The 25,163-nt window shown below is 39.8% G+C and overlaps 1 protein-coding gene across 1 annotated transcript in view; it reads right to left on the bottom strand.

Moving 5' to 3' along the window:
- Positions 1-25,163, bottom strand: part of anks1b (ankyrin repeat and sterile alpha motif domain containing 1B) — a 272,044-nt gene that overhangs the window by 82,510 nt on the left and 164,371 nt on the right. The window contains 2 exon segments of the mRNA XM_082510330.1: positions 7,562-7,748; positions 23,106-23,242. Of these exon segments, the coding sequence (XP_082366456.1) occupies positions 7,562-7,748; positions 23,106-23,242 (324 nt within the window).

Genomic DNA, 25,163 nt, shown 5'->3' with positions numbered 1-25,163 from the left:
ACGAATGCGGTATATTGACTCTTGCTCCAGTTTCTTCAAAAGCTTCATCGAACGCATATCTTATGTTTGCCAAAACTTTGCTGTAAACCAAGCATTTCAACTGCATTGTGCATCATTTCTAAATAGGAATAAAATAGGATAAATAGGAACAAATAGGAATAAAAAGCAGAGGTATGCCAAATTACACAAAAACTGGACTGAAAATCAGAGGTAACATGTCATATGGAGTGAAGAATGACTGAGTGTCTACAGCCATCTTTAAAACACAGTGGAGGCTCTGTCATGGCTTCAGGCTACATTCACCCAGTGCTGTTAGGGGATCTTGTCAAAACCGATTAAATTATGAAGTGCTGTCAGATTTTGATCCACCATGGAAAGTGTCTGATGGGCAACTACTTTGTTTTTCACCATAAATATGATCCAGAAAATCCTACTGAGGTATGTTTTACACAGAGCCAAAGCAGTAAAACATACCTCAGTAGGATTACACACCATCAAACACTATCATTGATGGACTGGCCTCACAGAGCCCGAACTTCAGCATCACTTAAGCAGCGTAGGATCATCTCGACAAACAACAAAACAAAGAATAAAAGTAGTCAGACTGAATATTGACTTACAAGCAGGTTAACCTACAGAAAGACTATCTTCCCCCAGACTGATCTTTCCTTTAGACTATAATACTATATATAATATAATATAATATACTATAATTCGGTATATATTTGCACCTTTTCAATACATTGCTGCACCTATTTCCCATTTTCTTAGCAAAATGCACAGAAATAACTAAAATAAATTATAGCATCAAGGACTAAACTGAGTGTTTAGCTGAAGTCGTACTTTGCCCTGTTTTGGTTTACACCACGTCCCGAGCAAAAAATCTGAGGGAAACAGCAAGATAAGGTCTTTGTGGGTTAATCACTTTTAGTGATCCCTTTTAACTCTACATGAATCACCTGACCTAGCGTTGGTAGGTCAGGTGATTACTGCTGCTTTTAATGTAATGACAAACTTCTGCAAGAGACAAAAAACAACTGCCATTTAAATTACATGGAAAATAACAAAATAAGGAGTGCATAAAAAGCTGAACAGCTCTCAGAGGAATAAATAGAGACCTGAAGATTTATGCCTGTTTGCTGCTGACTTGTCGCAGGGGGCACTGCATAATTCATTAAGGACAACTGCGTCGACAGTTCCACTGACTTTGCTTAATACTGAATTAGACTTGTTGGTCTGCGCTGGAGGAATATCCTCTCAAAGCAGTGTCCAGCACTACATAAACTTTAGTTATGTAGTGTAACAGCAGCACCAGGGATGGATCGGGTTATAAATAGGAATCCTTATAGTCCAACTGCCCACGCAGGTTGCTGACACCTGCATACTTTGCTTCGGGTTGAAGGAAAGTACACAGTGTTGAAGGGAGGAATGAAAGGAATAATCAGAGGACAGACAGATGTGTAGCAGGAGGAAGGAAAGACCTTTTATGGAATGCCAGGAAAAACGTGTTCCCTTCACTTTCTTGTCCTAATTTCTCAAACCAGCCCCCTGAAATCTCACATTTCATTCTTTCTATTTGCCTGAATTTTGTTCATCACCAGGCTCCCCCACCCCCTCTGCAACATTAGACGCTCATTCTCTCTCACCCACTCTTTTTCACTGGCATCCTCTGAATTCTGTGACTTTTTGCCTTCTGTACCCACATACATATATACTCCTTTCTCTCATTTTCTCTCTCTCGCTGTCTCTCTTTCTCTCTGTAAGCCACTTGTTACCATGGTAACCCCACAATAGGCCTTATAAAGCTAATAAGTAGAGAGAGCAGGCGGGATGAGCAGCGTAGCAGAAGAAGACGGAGGAGGGAAAAAAAATAGAGGAAAAAAAATGAAATAGAAAAATAAATGGGTGCCAATCTATTCCTGGTATTGGAACTTCAAGCAAGGAGAGTGAGGGAGACACACATCCAGAGAAAGAGTGGAACAAATAGAGGTATACATATTTAGAAGGCATTACTGGCAGCATCTATAAAGTGCTGTAGGACTTATATAATAGGTTTTCATAAGCAGGGTGATAAGGCATTACACATCCATTATAAGAAGACAATCCCTCCCCCAGAATGTAAAATTTTAGTATGTCTGCATCAGCAGCCAGTTTTTATAACAAGATTTTTTTCTATATGCTCTAAAGGTTAAAATAGTAATGTGATGCTTCCTCCTGAAAAATAGAGATAAAATGGATTTATTGATTCATGTTTTTAATCTATAGCCAAAGACTAAGTTCCAAGGACTTAATCAAGAAAAGTAAATTTAATCAAGTCTTTAAGTAAAAGAGCTTGAAATTTTAGAAAAAATGTTTTACTTGTTTTCTGGAGAACAGAGTTAAAAGTTGTCACACCCATCAAGAAATGATATGACACATCAATCCTGTAAAAAGAATTAGAGGTTAACGGGATAATGTATCAGCTATTAACAGAGCCAAGCTAGTGAGTCTCTAATATATACTCTGTCTTTAACATGGACTGTAAATAAAAGATGTATCCGGCCACCATGAAGTCCTGCACTTAACAAGGTCCATCCATAGACTGCATAATACTGGATAAATAGAGTTATGATAATCATATCAATAAGGTCATCAGAACGGCTTTTTGTCACACTCGACTTGCTGGACTATCCAAACCATCAATAGTACAACTTTGACAACAGCAGTCAAAGTCCTTACATGGAAATTTGAACATATTACCCCAGTGTTAAAGTCATTTCTCCTATTTCAACACATAATTACCTTTAAAATGCTTCTATTAGTTCATAACGCTCTCAATAGTTTGGCTCACTATTACATCTCCGACTGGTTCAGTGTCTATAACCCAATTAGACCTCTCAGGTCACCAGGTGCAAATCTTGTGACTATTAGATCCAAGTGTGCTGAGTGTTTCAGTTACTGTGGTCCTTTTCTTTGGAATACATTCTCTGCAGACGTCAGGTCAGTCACAACTGTGTCTTCATTCAGAAAGAAACTTTCTTTTTGGGAAAGTCTTTCTGTTCTCACAGGTTTAAGCTACATCCACGCTGGGAACCATTTGCTCATTGCATATCGCATTAAAGCTGACAGTTCGTTGCTTGCAGATATTCCACGCTCCAGCTGCCTAGGTGACCATCTAATGTATTTATGTATTTACTACCAGGTCACGTATCAATCAACAGTAATCTTTACTCTCACTGGTAGTTGCTTCAGTTGCCCGCCTGGAAGTTGAGAAAACTTTATCTCAGGTCCGATGCAAGTTTATAAGAACTGACTCGTTTTTGGAACCAGCACCAAGTGGTCACTCAAGGAACTTCAGCCTTTAGGTACTTAGGCAATAGGCAATAGTAGTAGTTACAGTCTACAAATAAGGACATGAGTGGTATCAGTCTACTCGTGCCTATTCTCCAGGAGAGTGAAAAAGTATGTTTTCTAAAATGAAAATAAAAATGTATTAAAAAGTTTGAACAGCTCATGATTAAAATGTACAGATACATGATTAGCCACTTAGCTTACTCCTTTTTGAATATGGTAAATTCTTAAGATTGTTTACAATTAGAGTAAGTTAGCCAATCATGACTGTAAATAACCTGGAATGTAATTTAACTGATTGTTTGTCACTCTGTTCATCTTTCAATATTTATGAACAGAGCAAATATCTTACATAGTACAGTATATGTTATTGCATTCATTCAACCAATAATTGGATGCATAATTATTAAGTACAGGATCAATGCATTGATCCAATGCACTGAGAAGTGGGATGCCTTTTAGGCAACAGTGTCCAAAAGACACTTTAAGTGGTTGTGCATTCTAAATGAGCCACTGATAACCTATTTAAGCACGAGAACCTTCTTGCAAGCCATTAAATTTTTATGTATCCACTCAGCAATTCAACTATGAACACTATCCATGCCCGATATATTTACATAGTGTCAGGCAATGTTTTCAAAAGTCAAAAAGAAGAGATTTTCGAGACTGTGATCAATAATTGCTCCTCAGTTTCTGTCCTCAGAAGTCATCCACCAGATATCAGTGACAGGCCAAGGCTCATTATGTAGCTTTAAGAGCGAAATAACACAGTCTTGTAACATAAATACCACCGCAATGCTTCAATAGGAATACTAGATGAAGATGTCTCATTCAGTTTTACGCCTGTGTGCATGAGTGTGTCTGTGTGCATGCACCTGTGGATTGATAATGAATGTGTTTTTCCCCTGCTGAGGCTCTACTCAGATCAAAGTCTAGCAGGGTCTCTGAACTGCTCCCGGATGAAACACACAGACAAAGACACACACACTTCGAATATGTCTCCTGCCTGGACAGCTTCCCTTGCTTTGCCTCTTTTGTTGGAAGCCCGATAGCTGCGGGTGTGAGGGACAGTTGGACTGAAAGCCAGGTGAGAGAAGGAAGTATTACCACGTCACAAGCTAACCATCGCCAAGGCCACCACTTTTCCATGACAACAGGGATTTTATCACTATGGTAACACAAACGAGGTTCTAGGAAATGACACCAAGGAAACGAAGGTCAGAAATAAATATCTCATAATACAGAAATACTTAAATTAAATATTGAAAATTAAATATTACATTGTGCCGACATAAACGTACAAAAATTATTTTTTAATAAAAAGGGGGATTTACTGTAGGACTTGGTATTTCAAGCAAAAATAATATTCAGTGTTGACTTAGAACTATTCACTCACCCACTTCTAATCTCCAGTGGTGGTGCATATTTCTGGTACATCTGTCACGCTAGCTTTACCTGGTGACGTTTGAGCGGAGCCTCATTTTTCTTTATTTCTCAGAACATTTTGACAGCTGTAATAGTCTTCCACTTTTGACTTTTCTCCTGTTTGCTAACTACCATCAAACCTTAAAGTGCCATTTTTACATTATAGCCACCTTATACATACACACATAAAACCAGGAGTAGAAATCGTCGCATGAACGACTTGATTTTTTATAATTTAAGGAATATTCAAAAATATTCCCTAATTTACACAGAGACATACATGGTAATGGAAAGTCCATGATGTTAAAAATGTGTCAAACTCATAAATATGCAGTCACAATTTTTTAAAAAGGGGCACATGAATAGTAAACATGCTTGCATCAATTAGCATTTATGCTACTTTTTTATTTTGTGAGCTTAAATAAATGCAGTGAAATGTGCACGTGTGCAGATTTAAGACTCAGATGCACTGATTACGGGACTCTTATATGAACACCTCATTCATTACTCCGAATATTCCTTTTGGAGAAGAAACTTTGAAACTCAGCGGGGGAGAGCATCTAATGATGAAACAGTGTTTCATCTGGTGTGACAGTAAAAGCGACTCCCCACTGGACTAACAGAGAATTTTTTGCTGATGTCTCAGAGCCTAGTTTTTAAGATAGCCAGCAAGCTTGCATCCTGATTTGCATCAAAGCTGAACAGATGTGCGATTCATCTGCTATATTGTTACCCTAAAATCTTGCTTTTTAAAGGCCAGACTAAAAAGAATATATTTAACATGATTTATTCAGTAGTAATAGTTTAATCTCTAACATTAATCTGTTCGTTACATCCCCACAAGCATTTAAAATGGTGAATATATCAGGCTAAATACATTCATTTTCACTGGCTTGCCATGATTAGTGGAGTTCTCTGCAAAAGCAAAGAAGATTTTTGGTGAATATTTAATAGTAAGTTTAAAAAAATGTTAACAACTGCAAAGCATTGATGCATTTAGCTTTAAGGGAAAAGACAGAGGAAAGTCTGAAGTTTGTAGTCTCCAGATCACCTGGCTGATTGGTTGCTCACATGCTTTCATCTGACTAAATTCTCACTGTTTGGAAAATTACCGGTGTTTCTTTGATGAGGAGAAAATCACGAGTCCTCTGGGAATCCATTATAATCCATTATTTTTGCCAGTGAGAGGAACACGCTGCTTGTGGAAAATGGGAGTTTTGAAAATGTTGCATTTTCATAACCGTGAACCTGCATTACCCGACAGGTCTAACTAACCGCTGAGCATTCGGTGTCAGAGCCAACCTGCAGTAATTGATGCTGTGTAAAAGTAGCTGGTGTGGCTGTATTCGTCAAAACAAAGTCTAGGGCAGATTATGCAAACACAGTTTAAGAAGTTAAAATGGCATATAATCTAAAAACATCATGCTAATGTGTCTGTGTTGGGATGTGCTGATAACTTTGAATGCAAACAAACCCAAACTGGCATCTTTTAATATGTTTGCACTAATAATATGACTATCCTTTCAGCAATAGCTTGAGTGGCTCCAGCATCTGCAAGTAGTAGCAAATAGAGATATTATTCATTTATTTTGATGAATGAAGTCAGCATTGCCTAACTGAAAGATAAAGTGTTCTCCTGCTGTTGCTAAACTGTCTGCCTGCCTAGTGTAGCCTGGATCATGATCTCTAATTCATCTCAGTCAGAAATGATCCAGCTTTCATGGTGCACTCTGTACACCTTCCAGCTGTTCTCAGACATGTTCTTAGCCTCTAAGGTGCTTGCCACTTGGTTATGGCCACCAGAATAGAATGAGTAGAAATATGATTTCAATTTCCTGGGACCCAGGACAAAGAGATTAGGGTTTTATTTGGTTCCTATGCAGTCAGAGTTTAAGCATTACTTACACCAAGGCAACAGTGACAACATGTAAAAGGAAAACATGAGGAAAAAAAAAAAAGGTGGGCTTAGCTATGTTATAATGAGCAACCCAAGTGCAAGAAAAATGATGCACCACATGGCGAAACATACAAGCAGTCATTATATTCACTTTCAGATAAAATATGTGCGTTATGCATTATTAGAGTAGATATTTAGTAAGAGAGGAGGTCACCAAGACACCAGCTGGCTTATACACATGAGAAATGTGGCATTTTAAATATTCTGAACAGATTTTACATTCCCTTTCATTTTAGCTCAAACCACATTTCACTCCCTCTCTACAGATGCTTCACTGAGAATAGACCCCTCTGATGATAAAACACCACTAATCCAAAAATAAAGAATAATTCAGGCAACATGTTAGTGAATATCCAAAAAAACCACATTATTCACAACCATGTTATTTTTCATCAAACTGATATGACAGATTTTTTGGTCAGGCAGCAAAGAATGAATAAATCTCTTTAATTATTTTTCTTAATTGACCAAATGATAAATTAGTTAGGAAAGACACTCATAGAACAATAAATAATTAAAACAGCCCTTTAGATGCCACCTTAAACTTGTACACTTCCCCTTTAATTCCAAAGTTACTCAGTCTTAATTTGCATCTATTAAAACAGGAAGAAGTGTTTTAGTAGCTTTGATTGCTGCCATTACATTAATGCAAAGGGTTATATAAATAGCACAGCATTACTCCTTAGAGAAGATATCTGTGTTGCTTCCCCCTCCTTCCCCTCGGGGAAGTGAGATGTCATTACATTCCAGGTAAAAGACTTGTTCTCACTTGAGGCTCAGGCCTTCAATAATGATCATCTTGTTTTGTAACTGGAAAACTGAAGGTAAAGGGCATTTAATGCTTCTTACCTGTGAGCTGACAGTCGTCGTTGGAACCTGCAGAGTCCTCCTGGTTGGGGCTGAGCGGAGGGCTGGCGGGGGGACTGGTGCTGAAGCTGGCGTAGCCGAGGGAAGAGCTCACCTCGCTGGGCTCACAGCTGTGGTTGACCGGCCTTTGGACATCCAAGGATGAAGACAGAGAGGTGCGCTGTTTGGGCTGGGAGAAGAGAAGACGAAGGGTTTGAGAGTCCAAAACTTTTTTGTTTGAGTGTTTAGTTTTGTTTGGGTTGCTTGAAAAAAGGTTTGCCAGACAGATTTTTTTTTTGCTTCCCGTCTGAATAAAAAACTTAAAATTAACTCTCAGTATGGTTTTGTATGTTGCGATTTCAGTTTCACATTTTCCTAGTAGCAGGGTACTTATTTGTATATCTTTTGATTACTGTGTTATTATGACCTGTTTCTGTTAGATTTATATTGTTGGATTGTCATTTATGCTTAGAAATATCTACTCATATATGCTTAGAGTTTTATAATCAATGTCATGTTGGTAGAGGGTTGATCCTTAATAGTCTGCAAAGACTTTGTGTGCATTCCAGAGTGTTCTGGCATTCACACCCACATCCTGGGAGCATGGGAGAGGTCGTACCTTCGCTTATTGTTTTGTGGTATGATAAACATATCTATATCTGTTTTAGTCTAAGTGCCTTTTGTTTAGATGAACTGCTGGGCTTCCAGACCAGCAGGTTTAGGGAAGTTGTTTATAGGGTCACACTCTGACCACACACACACACACACACACACACACACAGCAGTGTTACGAGGGAGCGGACGAGAGCAACTGGGGTCAAGTGGAAGGAACGTCACTTGGCTCGGGCCTCCCTCGTATACGAGAAATATAAAGAGCTCTGCTTGGTGTTCAATGCTTTTTGCTGTGTAACTGAACTGTCCTGAACATTCCAGCGAATAGGTTTATGCTACAAACTTATCAGTTTCCTGTTTATGAATGAGGTTTTTTAGGTTTTTACTAAGTCAGATCCTACATTACATTATGTTGTGTTGCAGCTTTATGTTGTTCATGACCAGATCGCCACTAAAAGGGAACCATTGCAAGAATTGCAATTGCAAGAATTTACAGCTTTAGAGAAACACAGTTCTCTCTGAACAAACAGCCCCTTTTTGATTTATACCAAAAATAAAATGCAGTTGCCTGCAGCTCAATAAATGTTCCCACTCATCATGAGATGTAAGAAGAGTCATCTGTTTTTCATCACTCGTTTTACCACAGGGACCAGCTAAAAACTTTAATTACCAATAAAGCAATTTTCCTTATTTTTGTTTTGATCCTCTCGCCCTTTATTTTCATTTTTATACGAAAGATCCACTTCTGTTGCTGAAGATCTTGTGCTTTCTCATAGTCAAAAGCAAATCCCTTTATTATTTTATTTTATTATTTTCTGGATGAGTTTATGGGTGGTGCAATCACTGCTAGGAAAAGGAGAAATGGATGCAGCAGTTTATTGAAACATGTGGAAACATACATGAAAATACACCATATGAGGCAAAAACACAAAGGCATTGTTTTAAGTCAAGGCATGTATTCCTATTGTTTCAAAAAAAAAATGTGTATAACATAAGATATGGACATCTGTTTTTTCCTCACGTAAAACTGGGATGCAAGATAGCAGATGACAGAGGTAGAACAGGAAAAAGAAGCGAGCCAAAATGGCTGCTTAGAAGACGCAAATGTGAGTGATAAAGTGAGACAGGGGACAAATGAAACTGTAGACTGGCATCTGGTAAACACATCTTACATAATGAGGCATTTGCAGCTCTCAACAACCTGCTGCTAAGCTTCACAAACAACTCAGGCAGTCAAAACCCTGCTGGTGCATGTATATGCAATCACAACTCAAAGGATGTATGCTAAGGGAATCAATAGAGTGAACTCTGAACGCAAAATATCATCCTGAAATATTGAGAGACAGACACACACACGCACAACAGAACAACCTTCGTAAGACCTTCACGGTCTATTTTGTGACTCAAGGTATGAAAACGAAACCTTGAGAGATGGGAAAAGAATATAAAAGGAAATGAAAGCAGGAGGAGGAGAGGACGCTCTTTTCTATGCATGACGCATTCAAATTGGGCTTTGAGATATTCGCCGAACTAAACTGGGATGAAAAACACAAAAGCAGAACAAGAACAGGGGAAAAGGCTGAGTGAGGATGAAAAAATGGAAAAAGTGAAGACACGCCGACTGAAAAGAAAAGCAATTAAGAAATAAAAAGGAAGAAACAAAAGAAACAATGAGTAGAGGTAAACATTTGAAACAGGATAGGGAGGATCAGGCCAAAAAGCAAGCGATCACTGACGAAAGTAAGAGGTACGAGATTGAAATACAGAACAAAAGAATGGAAAATAGGAAGAGAAGACAATGTACAAAAAAAAGGAAGGACAGTGAAAGAATGATTAATTTAACATAAATTTGAAAGCCTGGATATCTTTCTCTATTCTGGGAAATAAGTGCTGTTGGGTGAGAATACTAACGCTAACCCAAACTCTCATGTCTGTGCAGTATTTATGAAGCTGCAGCCTTTAAGCTAGCTTAGGGGAAAATCTGACAGTTTTTTTCTGCTTGTTTGCATCGATTAGACAAGGTACGCCATGCTGAGTGAGCTTTAAGGGTGCAGGTAGGCTGGGGTAGAGCTGTTTATTCCATTTCTTTAGTAAATTACAATCATTTCCAACTAACTTTACCAATAAAAGAAAGAAATCCACCCCAAAGTACACCGCTACTGAACTTGAAGATCAATTTGGTGCAGTGTGTTTGGTCTTTTAAGTTGAAGAATGAAGAAGAATTTTTGCACACACAGAGAGAAAATGACATCCAGCTAAGAGTGAACACTTCAGGATACACCACTGCTCAAGTCCAAGCTAAAAGAACCAAATATGGCACAGAGTTCATTTTTTTTTTTTTTTTTTTTGTGGAAAGTCAGTCACCAGGGAGTTACACGGCAGCAGCAGCAGAAACCAACAGAGTCTAAGGATGTTTAAAGGACCAATGCATCAACCAGACAAGATCACAACAACCCAGAAAGGGTACAGGGAGTAAAGACGGTGATGTATGAGCCCAACAGGGAAACACACTGACTGGGCAAGGGGAGGGACATTACAAGAACTAGCTGTCAAAGCCACGTATTCTCTTCATTAGTCTTTCCATTTGTCTTTGGTCGTGTAACAGAAGCAATTCTACACAAACCGACAACTTAGGCGTTGTTATCAGGTCTCTGCGATCTAAAGCGTACATAATCTGTGGAAAATAAAGACACTGCTACAAGCCATGTGTGACATGACTCAAAACGTGTTACTGGAAGCTTAACAACAGAACACCGAGGGCTCAAAATGAGATTAAGCAATCGTGAACACAGAATGAGTGAACTCCTTCAAATGTGACACCGTGGTATTTTAAAGTGGCAATCTGAGCCTTTGTGTGTCTCCGTCTTCAGGGAGTTTAATGGGTACATCAACTGCTCCTAAAGCATCCCTCTCTTACTGTACTTATCGGCAGCTCATCTATGTGCATTTGTCTTCCTCTTCTTTCAAACTATTAAATGTGTCTGTTCTCTAGACTTGTGCTTGTTAAGAGCCTGCACACGCACACTCATTAACGCATATAAGAAAAAAAACATGCACATGTGCCATAGCTCTGGCTGAGGCTTAGCGTTAACAATGCAAACAGGCAGCGGGCTAATGAACATGTCGTGCCCGATTGGAAGGGGATTAATGAGCATAGACACACGGGAACACACACACACACACACACACACACACACACACACACACACACACACACACACACCATGCATGACTAAACATTAGAAGAAACCATTTTCCTTCCTTTAACAACATAGCAAAGGGGGGGAAAGGTCATTTAACAAACTACGTGTGTTGAAATCCTAATAATTGACACTTTTGCAACCCAGCATTTGTGCGGTAATTAATCAATAACATGAGAATCTGATCTCATGATTAGAAGGTAGAAATATCACCACTTCTGATGAATGAAACTCCCCACAGAAATATTTACTATGCTTCTGAGGGAAGCAATGCAAAAAAACCAAACATAATATATGTCAAATACACCAAAGAATGAGGCTTATTTGTCTCTAAATGTTGCTTTTGTTAGTGTAACGTGAGCAGTAGACTCAAAGTTAATTATGGTTAGATTTTAATTGATATTTTCAGTTGCTACAGCAGCTCGTCCTCTGTTAACATTAGCTTAGAGGTAATGATCCCAAATGCGGAGCATTGCAAATACCATATGTCTGTCTTTTATTTCAGCTGCCACACACGTCCACAGAAAGATGTGAGCGTACAAACAAGAAGGCAAAATGTTCAAAAGAGCCGAGCTGACGATGCTTCTGCTTCCAGAGGGCAGTGAAGAACAAGAGAATAGAAAAGATAAAGGAGTAAACATCTAAAACCTCCTTTTCCCCCCAATTCCAAAACAAACTCTTAACTGCAACTCTTACAAGTAGCATTCCGCTGCTCATCTCTGGATTTTGTACACTTTCTTTTGATGCATGCTGTTTTTGCCCCACTCAGCTATATGGCTCTGTTTTCTTGTGTGTTTCTTGTAATGATCAAACTTCTTTTTCATTATTTGCCTTAAGAAATATGTCATATGTCAGCCAATACCTTTTGATTAGCCACAAAGCAAGAAAGCATGAGATTAGCCTTGTCTCATGCTTTCTTGCTTTGTGGTAGATCTTTGTTCTGTCTTCACTGAGATATTTGAATGCTAATCAATAAAAAATAAAATAAAATAAAATCATGTACTGAATTTAAAAAGCTGCATTCAGTGCATGACATATTTCATTTTTTTTTTTTTTTTTTTTTTTTTGGCCTGTCCCGTTTGGCTCTTTTGCCATCAGAATTGTTGTCTAAAGGCAAAGAAAGATGCCCAACGGATTTACTTTACCAAACTGACCATCCCAGCCTTGCCGTAATGGTCCATTTGATTCACCTTTTATTGTTTATTTTATTTTCACTTACTGAATACGGGACAGACTTGACTGGGGGAAAGAAGGGGAGAAAGAAAGAGGGAAAGAGAAACAGCTGAGAAGAGGGACGGGGGAGAAGGGCAAAAGACAAAAACCAACAGAACGGGCAGAGAAAAAAAAATGCATATATCAATCACCTGGATCACCTGCTGAGAAAGAAAAAAGAAAACAAGCAGAAGAGAACAAGAGTAATAGAATAAACAACATCACAATGATATATGGGAATATGACAGTAAATACTAAATATTAAACATTATTGTGCAGCACATAAGATCAACAGAACACAGTGTGCTTTGAGGTAGGAGCCAAAAAGGGTGTAGTTTGTGGGTGTGATCAGCCGTGTGTACACCTGTGAGCATGGACGCGCTTGTTTTTTGTTTTTTTAAAAGGTTCCTTCATGTAATAATCTGCTAGAGGGTGTGGGGGGGCCACAGCCCCGTCCTCCAGGGCGTGAAGCAGGTGTGGAGGAGATCAAAACTCCAGACATCCAGAGGCCCCCAGAACACAAGAGACCAAGGAAGACCAACAGAGGGGCAGCTGCGCCACTGTCCCGGAAAGAACTGAGGAGAGTCCCAGATGAGGGCTCACTCAGCAGCCGCGGAGCAGAAGCCAGGGGGAGTTGCAGTGACGCGCCCGTGAGCTCCGCCGGCAGCCAGCTGCGCCTGAGTGACCGAGCCCCAGGCCGAGAGGCCGGGGGCACCCCACCTCCGAAGTGGCCCGAGCGAGCCCCAGGCTCCAGGCCCCGATAAGCGGCCGCCAAGGAGTGAGCCGGTGTGTACCTGGACGCCCATCCCCGGACACAAAGAACCACCAACGCACCGATGTCTGAGGGGGTCCGCCACTGGCAGGGGAAGTGGTGGTAGGGGGAGACATATTTCAGCAACGTATACAATTTGAAGGTGACACAATTGCTGGTGCCAGACAAGGCAGTCTGAGTATTTTAGAAACTGCTGATTTCCCATAAAGCTATTTCTAGGGTTTACATAAAATGCATACCTTTACAACCAAACTATGCAAAAGGGCATCTCTGAATCCTCAATATGTTGAACCTTGAAGCAGATGGGCTACAGCAGCAGAAGACCACACTGGGTGACACACCTTTGGTTCAGCTGAGCATTGTTTAAACAATGCAGCCTACCCGAATACTATTCCCAACCATACCCATCCGTTTACGACCAATTGACCAATCTGCTGATGGCAGATAGCATGACAACGCATGCTCATTCAGTTAATTGCTCTACTTTTATTCCTCCATTAAAATACTGTAGATGTTCTCTGAAAAAGTAACACCATGCTAAAGATCTTTTTGTGAAGGGATTGTTCCTTTCTTCCTCTGTGACTCATAAATGTGGACGTAGGAGCACTTACATCTAATATACAAAATCTTTTTCAACATTTGAACTAATTACATGCTCTACGTACTATCTATATCTATCTGCTAAACATACTGCTCACCTGGTTGTTAAACATTTTAGTTTGTGGTTTTTAAAATGGGCAAATGTGGATTAAAGGTTTAGTCTATTTTAAAATTAAACCTAATAGCTAATGAAGAAAGTTTTAAATTTCAGGTGATGGCAGGTCCAATTTTCCAATCAATGATTTCCATGTGGAATAAAATATTATTGGAATCTGGCTCTCCTACTCTTTTATCCCGGACCTGTATCCAGTTGAGGTATTATGTGCAGACTATTAACCTTTTAAGGTTATGGTTAGGTCTTAGCATAAACCTAACCATAACCTAATTGTTACCCTCACACTAAAACCACTTTTTGAGCCTCAAAAATGCCTTCAAATTCGTGGGGATGGGCATTTTGTCCCCACAAGTATAGTAAACTTCCAATTTTTGGTCCCCACAAAGATATGTAAACATGATACACACACACAAAATAATCTTCCTAGAATTGTAAGTGTCCTCCCCACCATTCTCTGCTATCGCTTGCCATCCCTTATGTTTATTTGCTCTATCCCTCAGTCAGATGAAACAGTCTTTTATTTTGTTCCATCATCTAAGATTGTGAGGAATCCAGGAAGTAATTTACCTTCTGTTTGTTACCAAGCACTGAACTTGTTTTCCCACCAAATCTATTGTGACAGATGATTTAAATGTGATGCAGAGGCCAGCAGAGATTAGCAGTCCTCTTGGCTCATAACCAATGATATGTATGAAATGCATCATTTATTGAAAGCATCCAAATCCCGGTTACAAATCCTTTTAATACAGGCAGAAAACGGCAGGGAAAAGCTGAGATGTGCAACTCCCACTTGAGAGATTTTAGTATTAGCTTGAGTCACTTCTATTAGCAGTGCATGACCCAAGTCTGTCCTCTGGGGCCACCGGCTGGGAAAGAAAATCTCTTTAGCCACAAACACAGAAAGGTCTCCTACTTGTTGCAATAACTTGAAAATGTCCAGGTGGAGTAAGGAAGGGTTGAGAAAAATGAACTGAACAGTATAAACCGAGGGCCCCATTCTCTCCATTTTCTCTCGTCTTTTGTTACACAAACACACGACAATGTGGGCCATATGAAGAGCTGGCACAAACACTTAGATGTATTTATGGAAATATAAAGCAAGTGTTTACTGTAATTACAGACAAATCCGAGCAAACTTCCTGTGAGATTAACTAACAGGAGCAACACTGTTACAGCAGCCGGCAAGTGGCACAAGCAACAACCTCAGCATCTAACTGACTGATGGGAGTGAAAGGATGAATGAGCTCTAAACGCCAATGCGATTCGTAATCAGTCTGTGAGGTGTTGAGTGAAGATTCTAGAGGTTTGTTTTAGTCAAGAAAATGTGATAATTCTAGAAGTTCAAAATAAATCAATAAATATATAGAGAAATAGAGAGAGCATTTAGATCCCACCAGCACAAACGGTGACAACAATTCACAAGCATGTGTTGACTTTGTACAGAATACAAGGTCAGTGTCAGAGCATATATAATGGATGAGCATTCAACTTTGACAGGGGCATTTGGATAAAGTAACTTTGCTATTACACATTTTATTAAAAAAAAAACAAAAAACAGGAATACATTTATGCCCACAAATCAGAGACTGTAAACTAAAATACACGGCACGTTCTGTTATTTTAAATTTACATAAATTTCCATTTAAAGCTGAGTGAATCCCATGAGACTGATACACCTATACACTGGGCCTACAGCCAATAATCAGTTGACATACATTTCAAGTCTTTGGATGTCACAGTCTTAGACCGTGGGAGGAAGCGGAAGTCCACGCATGGACAGAGAAAACATGCAAACTTTACAGCTGGGAAGTGGATTAGAACCTAGGACCTTCTTGCTGTGAGTCAACAGCGATAACCACTGTTTTGCTACTTTAAACCAAAATCATTAACCTGTCTGCTTGATTACAACCTTACACACATAGCACACTCACAGAAACCAACTCAGAAAATGCAGATATATCTGTGTTAGATTACAGATGCAAAGCGGTTAAATGAATTTACCACATACTGGGAAAGTTGCATATATATGACTGTGAGTGCAGAGTGCCCTCAGCACAGTTCCATTTGTTTTGCAAAGTTCAAGTAGGGTCATCAAGACTAGCTGCATAAGCTGATGAATGACCTCTCCTCAGTTCCAAAGAGACATCAAGGATATTTTGCAGAGTCTGACACCTGCACAGGCTCATTGGTGACTGCATCAGAAACAGCAACTGAATAATTAACCTCAGTTTGAGCTGGAATAACTTACCAGCAATGTGCATTTTTATGTTTTTAATTAGCGAACAGTAAACTTTAATTTAACTAATACTTTAGTTATATCAGCAGAATTCAGCTGAGAGGGCGCAGTGATCTTTTTAGATGGGCCTTTCCATAAAGCTGACGGTGACTACACCAAAGAGCTTCCTTGTCAGTTCCAACTGCTACTTTTTCTTTGTTGAAATTCAAGTGTGATGGCTGAAGTGGAATTATTAAAGCTGTTGAGCAACAAAAATGATCCTTGCAAATATAAGTTAATACCTACAGTAAAACCTGAGGTATCAGCAAAAGCAATGTAAATCTAACGTACACACTGAGAAAAAAAATACACATGTCAGATGTTGTTTATATGTTGGGTCCTTTTATCTTGTTGGTAGGTGGTTGCTAGGCAATGTGATGGGCGTCATATGATGTGGATATGAACTTTTTTAGGATATAAATGAGGTCTTAATGTTGTGACATTAAAATGTGTTTTTTTATATGTGTTATATGTGCATAAATGGCATAAATGGGTGTTACACATTATCAAGGTGGTTCTTAGACAACACAATGACATCACAAGATCTTATTATAGATCTCCTGATGGTCTTTTTCAGTATGACGCTGATTAAAGATGTATACCTAGGCGTGCAAACAACACTTTAAAAATGGATGTCATGCTACTTTGTTGGCAGAGACCAGAGAGACCACCACCACCACCAAAAAAAAAAGACAAAAAACACACTGCATAAAACTTTCTGCCTTGTTTACAAGCCACAAGCTAGCAGAAAGCCTACAATTATGCATGGGAGTTGTAAAGCTAGGTGTTGATTCACAGTGGGGCTGATAATACTACTAAATCTTTTACACATCTTAGAAGAGTGATTAAATTTGAGGCTAAAATCAACAAAAGCCTTTAAGACAATCTCTTTACTGGATAGATTGGTTGGTTTATCATCTGCTATCACAATAATGTCTGAGAACTTTACCTCCATTTGTCCTGAAGAACAACAAGTTTTCAGTGTTTTTAACCTTTTCACATTTCCAATGAGATCTGTCCCGAAATGGCAGTTTATAAGTGTGTCTTTGGTGCTAACAGAGGCAGGCAGTCTTTTCTGTGACGGTCCTGTTTGTTTACTGTAATTATGCTGTCATCTTAAAATTACTCTGCACTGATGTTGAAATTACACATATCAACTTGCTCCGGACTGGTCAAAACAATCCACTATCCACCACCAAAATCAACACCCTTTCCCCCCACTGAGTTACAATAAGGATCTTTAGGTCCCTTGCTCAAGAGCACTTTAACTACAATAATTTGGAAATATGGGACTGTACAGTAAGTCATGGGGTTTCCACACAGGCACATCATTCACATGTCAGGCTGACATCCTTCTGAATGCTCTGGTGATGTTTTCAGAGTGACAGCGGTGTCATACTTGGCGCCTTTATTATGGACTTTGTGTGCGTCTGTGCATCCTCTCGGCCTCTGTAAGGGGAAAAGTATTATCTCCATGTTTCAGCATCAGAAAGCAGTTGGCTCGCTTTATCTACTCTCTGAGTGTGTTTGACTGTCTTCATGTGGCCAGGGTAGCTATCAGCTCAATCAAGGAAGTGTTGAAGTGTGACAGATCCAGGGTAGGTAGATCTGAATGTGTGCAATGCATACTGTATTTCCACATATTCTTCTGTGTGTGGGTGGGTGTGAATGGGTGTATAAGAGAGAGATCCCAGTATTGCAGACATTCGCATTAGGTAAGCAAAAGAAAAATTAGAGCCTGAGCTTTAGTAATGGGCAACACACACACACACACACACACACACACACACACACACACTTTTAATTTCATACTGCTTCTAAGGACTTTTAACAAACAGGTCCCCTGTCCCCATAGAGGGGTCTATGACAAAAGTATACACTTTGAGTCACTGCAGCAGAACTGGAGAGGTTTTTGTCTTGGGGGATGGCACACTGCAAAAAGAGACCGTGGCAGCAAATCACTTGATCTTGCACCATTATGCAATTGTTACGTTGCCAGTTCGGCAGAAAATCTCACCATCAGGGTGAGATAAACTGCTTGTTTTCAGTAACTCTCACTGAGTACTCAGTTTATTAACTCTTCATGATGTCAATTATGCTCAGTTGGTTCTTGCCAGATTAAGACTTCTCTAGGAAGTCTATATCGTAATTTATGCCTTAACCTTCTGCGTTATTCAGTCGTTGGCTGTGTCATTCGGACATATAGCGACATTTCTCAGGAGGTGCATGTCAGTTCACGTGGAATGATCTGGTTTATGATTAAAAGGAATTTATGGCTGCATCTTAACTTATGAAATAGACTTCCCATAGAAGTCTAAATTAGGGGCCAAGAGTGTGCAAAGAAAACATCCTGCACACCAAAACATCAGAAATCAAAACTCAGACCAGGCAACATTTTTACTACCTTCTAGTGACCATTTTTTTAAGCCAACTGTAGCCTCAATTGCCTGTTTTTAGCTGACCGGACCAGGACCCGATCTGGTCTTCTGCTGCTGTTCTGCTTCAAGGTTCGATGTGTTCATGTGTTTTTTCCTTATTACTGTTGCCTTCCTACCAGCTCAAAGCACTCCAACCTCTGCCATCAATAAGGCATTTTTGCCCAGAGAACAGTCGCTCACTGGATATTTTCTCCTTTTGGGACCAGTCTCTAAACTCTAGAGATGCTTGTTTGGGGGAAAATCAGTTGATCGCCAGTTTCTGAGATACTCATATGAATCTAGCATCAATAACCATGCATCCTTCAAAGTCACTTAAAGCACTTTTTTTGCACATTCTAAAGCTCAGTTTGGGCTTCAGCAGGTTGCCTTAACCATGTCTGTCTGCCTAAATGAATCGAGTTGCTGCCATTTGAATGGCTGATTAGAATTTAATTTGCAATAATGAACAGCCGAACACCTGATAAAGTGGCCGGTAAGTGTTTATTAAAACACAATCTGATCAAACGAATAACACAGAGTTTTCATGTCTTTATCAAACACACTGAGTAGACACTGATGGTGCAGGTCAGAAAAAGTAAAAGGTTGTCTGTGCTTACAGTTTCCCCCAAAGCTGCTTGGAGTCAGGTGTCGCAATTAAGGAGATGAGACTGGAGGTGTTGGAGAGGTGCCTTTCTCAGCAAATAAAGGTGCCTAAAGTGTGGTTACTCACAAAATTTGCTCTTTTTGACAAAGAGTGGCCAGTGTGAGTCATATCTCAATAACATTCACAGGATTTTAGAAAAAAACATTTCAGAGATGCACACAACAGCGTATTACAAAAGACCTACACGTTCCTTAATCATCAAATCGTTCACAAAGAGAGCAAATTCACGAGTGCTGCAGTACTCCTCTGCTTAGAAGTAATTTTACTGCAAATATGTAACATACAAAGTATAGTCCTGCAAGAAGTTAAAAAAACCCCTCAAATGTAGGAACAAAACTGCAATCTATGTTTCCAATTTAGAAAGAAAGAAAAAGCTGAATAAGAATACTGTTAGCACCACAGAGGAAACACCTGGTCTCAATAACAACAAACAAAAAAGTTAAGGTAAACTAAATTTTGAAGCATAAAGGCAAATCACACAAAACTACTATCACTGCTTTGAGGAAACATGGTGGAGGAAGCATCATGATTTTGGGCTGCTTTCTACTTCAAGGTCTGGACGCCTTGCAAATACTAAGAGAAAAACTGAATTTCAAACTGTACCAGGGGAAAATATCAGTGCAGAAAAAGAAAAGAAAAGAAAATAAGATGCAATAAGCCACTGACCTGCATTTTTCAAATAAAAATAACTAAATGAGATCTTGGATTCAGATTCCTGACCTAAGCTTAACTGAGATGCTTACTGTTTTCATAATTAGCCAAAGGAAACATCTAATGGATGTTGTTGCTTATTCCAGCCTGCACAATGTGATTAAGCAGTCTGAAAAGAGATGAAAAGCACCAGTGTTTGGTTGTTTTAACCTCACAAGTCAAATGACGATTAGACCACATAATATGAGTAATCATTGCAGAAATCACGGTAATTCCAGAGGGTTCACTAACTTTTTGCTTGCTTGTGTGTACTGCTGAAATAGCCAGCGGGAGCACTAAAATCTAATGAAATGTATTCTAGAGAATTAATTAAGCACTATAAAATTGAACTCTGGTGCTCCTTGATTATGTGTGCTTCAAGCCGAGAGGAGGCCCGCTGGGCGCCGCATGTGATCCCTCTACGCACATTAGTTAACATGCCAAAGATAGACCCATGATAATGGGTGGGGGTGGGTGAAGAAAACAAGGCAACAAGAGAAGATGCTGTGGTGAGTAAAGGCCATTCAGAGAGTCAGAAGGTCTACTTACCTCACGCCATGTCTTAATCTTCAACAAGAATGAAAATCTTGAAAAACACTGACATGATAGTTACTACACTACATTAAACAAGCAGATGAGTTCAATATTTTTTTCAGTGTTATGTCACACATCATCTGCTCACTGAGAAACAACTGCCTTTAATTATCAAGGTGCGAAACGCTCGCGCTGCGCTCGGGTGTCTGATACTATCTTCCCATTGACCAAAAAAGCGAGGAATAAATTAATCTCAAGTCTCTAATGAACTTAATTCGATGTTGCGTTTGAATCGCCGAGTGTTGATTTGAAGTTATTCAAGATCAGAGGCATATTATTATTAATCAATTCTGCTGCTGGTGTACACAGAAAGTGAAGTTTTGAAAGCTTTATAATACAGGCAAAGCATCTATCTGTGATATAATGATGCTGATACACATTTAATACACATTCCTTTCACACTTCAGTTGGCTCACAGGAGGTTCCTTCACTGAAATAACCCTAATGAAGCATTTTTTTAAATTTAATTTCATACAAATATCCATAAATGACTCTGTTTCTTAAGCAGTAGACGATGAACTTCAACTTCTGTCTGTCTGGGTTTGACTTTTTCATCTAGATCTCATTAGACCTTTATTATAGTGAACAAATGATTCGCTACAACGACAAAAACGAATCTGTCTAGATGGGGAGTTGTGCTGGGTTAAGGGCAGGATCGTTGTGTTTAGCAATGACTGCTTTTTGTGTTTCGGCAATCTTCATCATTATTTTTCCAATATAATCACCAGGTGATCAATGTTGTACCATCTGTGCCATTAGCATTAAAAAATAAACAGTGAAGTTGCATAGATTCAGGTACAGCAGCTACTGAGACAGTGACACAAAAGGAGTTTATATAACTCCCAGCATGAAAAGAAAGTAATATAGGCCTATTCATCGGGGGACCTTTTTTCACAATGTATCATATAGTTTCCTGTGTTAGTGAAGACAGTGTGGCAGATGCAGGCTGTACAGGACCGGCTGTGGCTCAGGAGGCAGCGCAGATCATCTACTAATTAGAAGGTTGGTGGTCTGCAAGCCAAAGTATCCTTAGGCAAGATAGTGATAGTGCTCCTGAGAGTGAATGTGTGTGTAAATGTACTTAGACTAAGAAAAAAGTGCTTGTATAAATCTGTGTGTGAATGGGTTAAAAATACATGTCGTAAAAAAGCCCATTAGGTGCTTAAGTAGAACAGAAAAGCACTACATAAGAACCAGTCTATTTACAAGTAAACTGGGACATCACATCTTTTTTTTAAACCATCTTTTCAGGTCAAACAGGAAGAAATATGAATAACATACATTCACCAAATTAACTGTTTTAGCTTATGTCTAAAAACCACCTTAAAAACACATGTGACAAATATGGAGCAGTCTGTAATGGACAAAAATCTAACGGTGAAACAAGGAGCTGATGAGATGGGATCAACTAGCATTTCTAACAAATGGATCAATGTAGGCTCTCCTTACACACACATTCATTTCAAAGAGGCGCAAGCGTGAACTGTCAATACAGTTCAAGCTCATGCACACTGGTGCCTCAATGAGAGAGAGACAAATTAAATAAAATCTAAATTTTAAAATCATATTAATTTAATGCGCCAGTGGGAAAAATCTGTTAAATAATGCAGTGACTGGCAAGCTACTGGTGCGCATTCTGACCACAGTCAACGCACAACCCAGCTGCATGCAACATGTAGATGCTGGTGAAAGGTGAAAGTTAACATGAATCAACAACTGAATTATTAAAAAGAGTGTAGCTGGTGCAGCAGCAGACCACAATCTCTCAATCGCACCCCATTATGTCAGCGTGGAGGTTCACAGATGACACAGCAGATACCTGTCTTCCAAAGCTGTTTCTTCAAATACAGAAATTTGACGTTTTTATACCTGCGGTGCAAAACGTGCCCCCACAGGCTAGACTTCCAGCAGGTTTTGTGACTAAAGAAAATATTCTAAAATAAGACCAAAATAAGACACTGAGAATGGAAGTTAAATCACATTTAGAACAGAAACACAGTCAAACTTTCCAACCCTGGTTTAAAAGGACCGTCTGAGTTTTTGCTACCAGAATATGATGCCTATAAGCACAAACATAATGGAAATTTTAGATAATCTAAACTACTAGAAACAGGAACAGAGAGAGGAAGGTAGATGAAACGAAACAGGGAGACAAACAGAAACAGAGAGATGTTTACCATTGTGTGTGTGTGTGTGTGTGTGTGTGTGTGTGTGTGTGTGTGTGTGTGTGTGTGCGCGTGCGTGTGTGTGTGCGTGTGTGCAGGTGTTTAAGCTACTTGTGGGTGGATGCTCTGATGTTCAATAATGCATCAGGTGCTTCTACAACGCATTCATTAGTGTGTGTGTGTGTGTGTCTGTTAGTCTTTTTGTCTGTGTTTGTGTGTGTGTGTGTTCACCTGTGGGCGGATGACTCTCTCGATGCTCTTCAGGGCTGTGTCAGGGGAGGGGGGCGAGCAGTCCGGTGTGGGTCCTGTTGAGCAGTTGCCATGGTTACCATGCTCCCCCTCACTCACCGTTACATGGGACAAGTGACCTTAGAGGGAGAGAGAAAGAGTGAGAGACAAGTAAAAAGAAGAGGGGAAGACTTGCCCTTTGTACCCCCTTCATCATCCACAGGAGGGCGGAGTCTAAAGCCAGATTACCATTTCTACGATACTTGCAAGCAGATGTGTTTGGATTTAAACTCTGCATGTAAACAGAGTCACAGTTAAAGTCAAGGAACAAAATAACACAGAATAAATGTAGTATTATGGGACAGACATTTAACAACATCCAGTCAAAATACTGCAATATACACCGATCAGGCATAGCATTATGTGCACCTGCCTAATATTGTTGGGTCACCTTTAACTGAAAAAACCATCTTTACCCATTGAGGCATGGACTCCACTAGACCACTGAAGGTGTGCTGTGGTATCTGGCACAAAGAAGTTAGCAACAAATCCTTTAAGTCCTGTAAGTTGTGTGTGGATTGGAATTGTTTGTCCAGCTCATTGCACAGATGCTTGATCGGAGTATGACACCGACTTGCCTTCTTGCCATAGTGGATCATGGGTCCAGGTATTCCCCAGGTAAGCAATGCACCCGGCCTTCCATGTGATGTAAAAGAAAACGTGGATCATCAGACCAGGCTACCTTTTCCCATCCAACTCTGATGCTCATTGTTGGCGACAGTGATCTACACGGGCACCCTGATTAGTCTATGCCTATGCAGCCACATACCAACAAACAGCAATGCACTGCTTTTTTCTATCGGCTTTCTATCAGAAACAGCATTAATTTTTTAGGCAATTTGACCTAAAATAGCTCATCTGTTGGATCTGACCACACACGCCAACCCTAACGCTGCACATGCATCAGTGAACCTTGGCTGCCCTGGACCCTGTCGCTGGTTCTCCACTGTTCCCTCCTTTGACCACTTTTGATGGATAATGACCTCTGCAGACCGGAAACACATCACAAGTTCTGACCCAGTCGTCTAGCTATCACAATTTGGCCCTGGTCCGACTGTCCCAAATCCTGAATCTTGCCCATTCTTCCTGCTCCTAACACATCAACTTGGAGGACAAAATGTTCATTTGTGCCCTAATATGTCCCGCCCATCGACAGGTGCCACGATGAAGAGATAATCAGTGTCATTCACTTCACTTGTAAGTGGTCATAATGTTATGGGTGATGGATGTAAATGCTCTTAAAAAAGCAAACTAGATTATCGCATCTCCCCAGTGCTCGGTTTTCAGTCTTTAGAAAAAACAGGTGAGAGCTTAGCCAGTCTTTTCAGACTATATCAGTTGCCAGCATGAAGCAGTATAGACAGCAAAATAGTTTATGTAGGAAACAAAACATAGGTGGTGTAATAGCGTGTTAGCATTTTCTAGTTCCCGCTAAACACATGAGAATTCAGCAAACTGGCTAATGTGTCATATTATGTACAGTACCTCCGCCTAACAGTGACCTGGTAGTTACAGTTGTTTTATCACTGAAGAGAACCAAAGAGAGGCGAGTGTCATTTTGTAATTTTACAAGCTTCAGCAACAACCACAGCAGGAAAACGTGACTGCTGTCCAGAGCAGTTTGATGTCTATCTCAGTTTTCTATACACACACTCAGTGTGTGCAGTTGATTACAGAGTATCTGAGCTAATTTCCCCAGTGCATGATCCTTTAGCAGAGAAGAGGGGAGGAAAAAGGAAAAGAAAAAGACCAGAAAGGAAGGAAGAAGAGAAAAGTGCTGAAGTCGACTGAATTAACTTTCAGTGGGAGAAAGCATTTGTCTTACTCAACTGGAAGAGACACAATACCCAGACAGCTTTCTCGCAATATTGTCATCAGACACACACACACACACACACACACTCGCTAGATGTTTTCTGTCAGTTACCACCAGCCTACACGGACTCGATCAGATGCCAGAATATCATCCAATTAAGGTGTGAGACCCAGTCGGGACTATTA

Source organism: Aulonocara stuartgranti (assembly GCF_965226115.1).
Source record: "Aulonocara stuartgranti genome assembly, chromosome: 17".
Lineage (NCBI taxonomy): Eukaryota > Metazoa > Chordata > Actinopteri > Cichliformes > Cichlidae > Aulonocara > Aulonocara stuartgranti.
The sequence above is the reverse complement of the archived record's forward strand: the minus strand, read 5'-3'. Positions and strand labels throughout refer to the sequence as shown.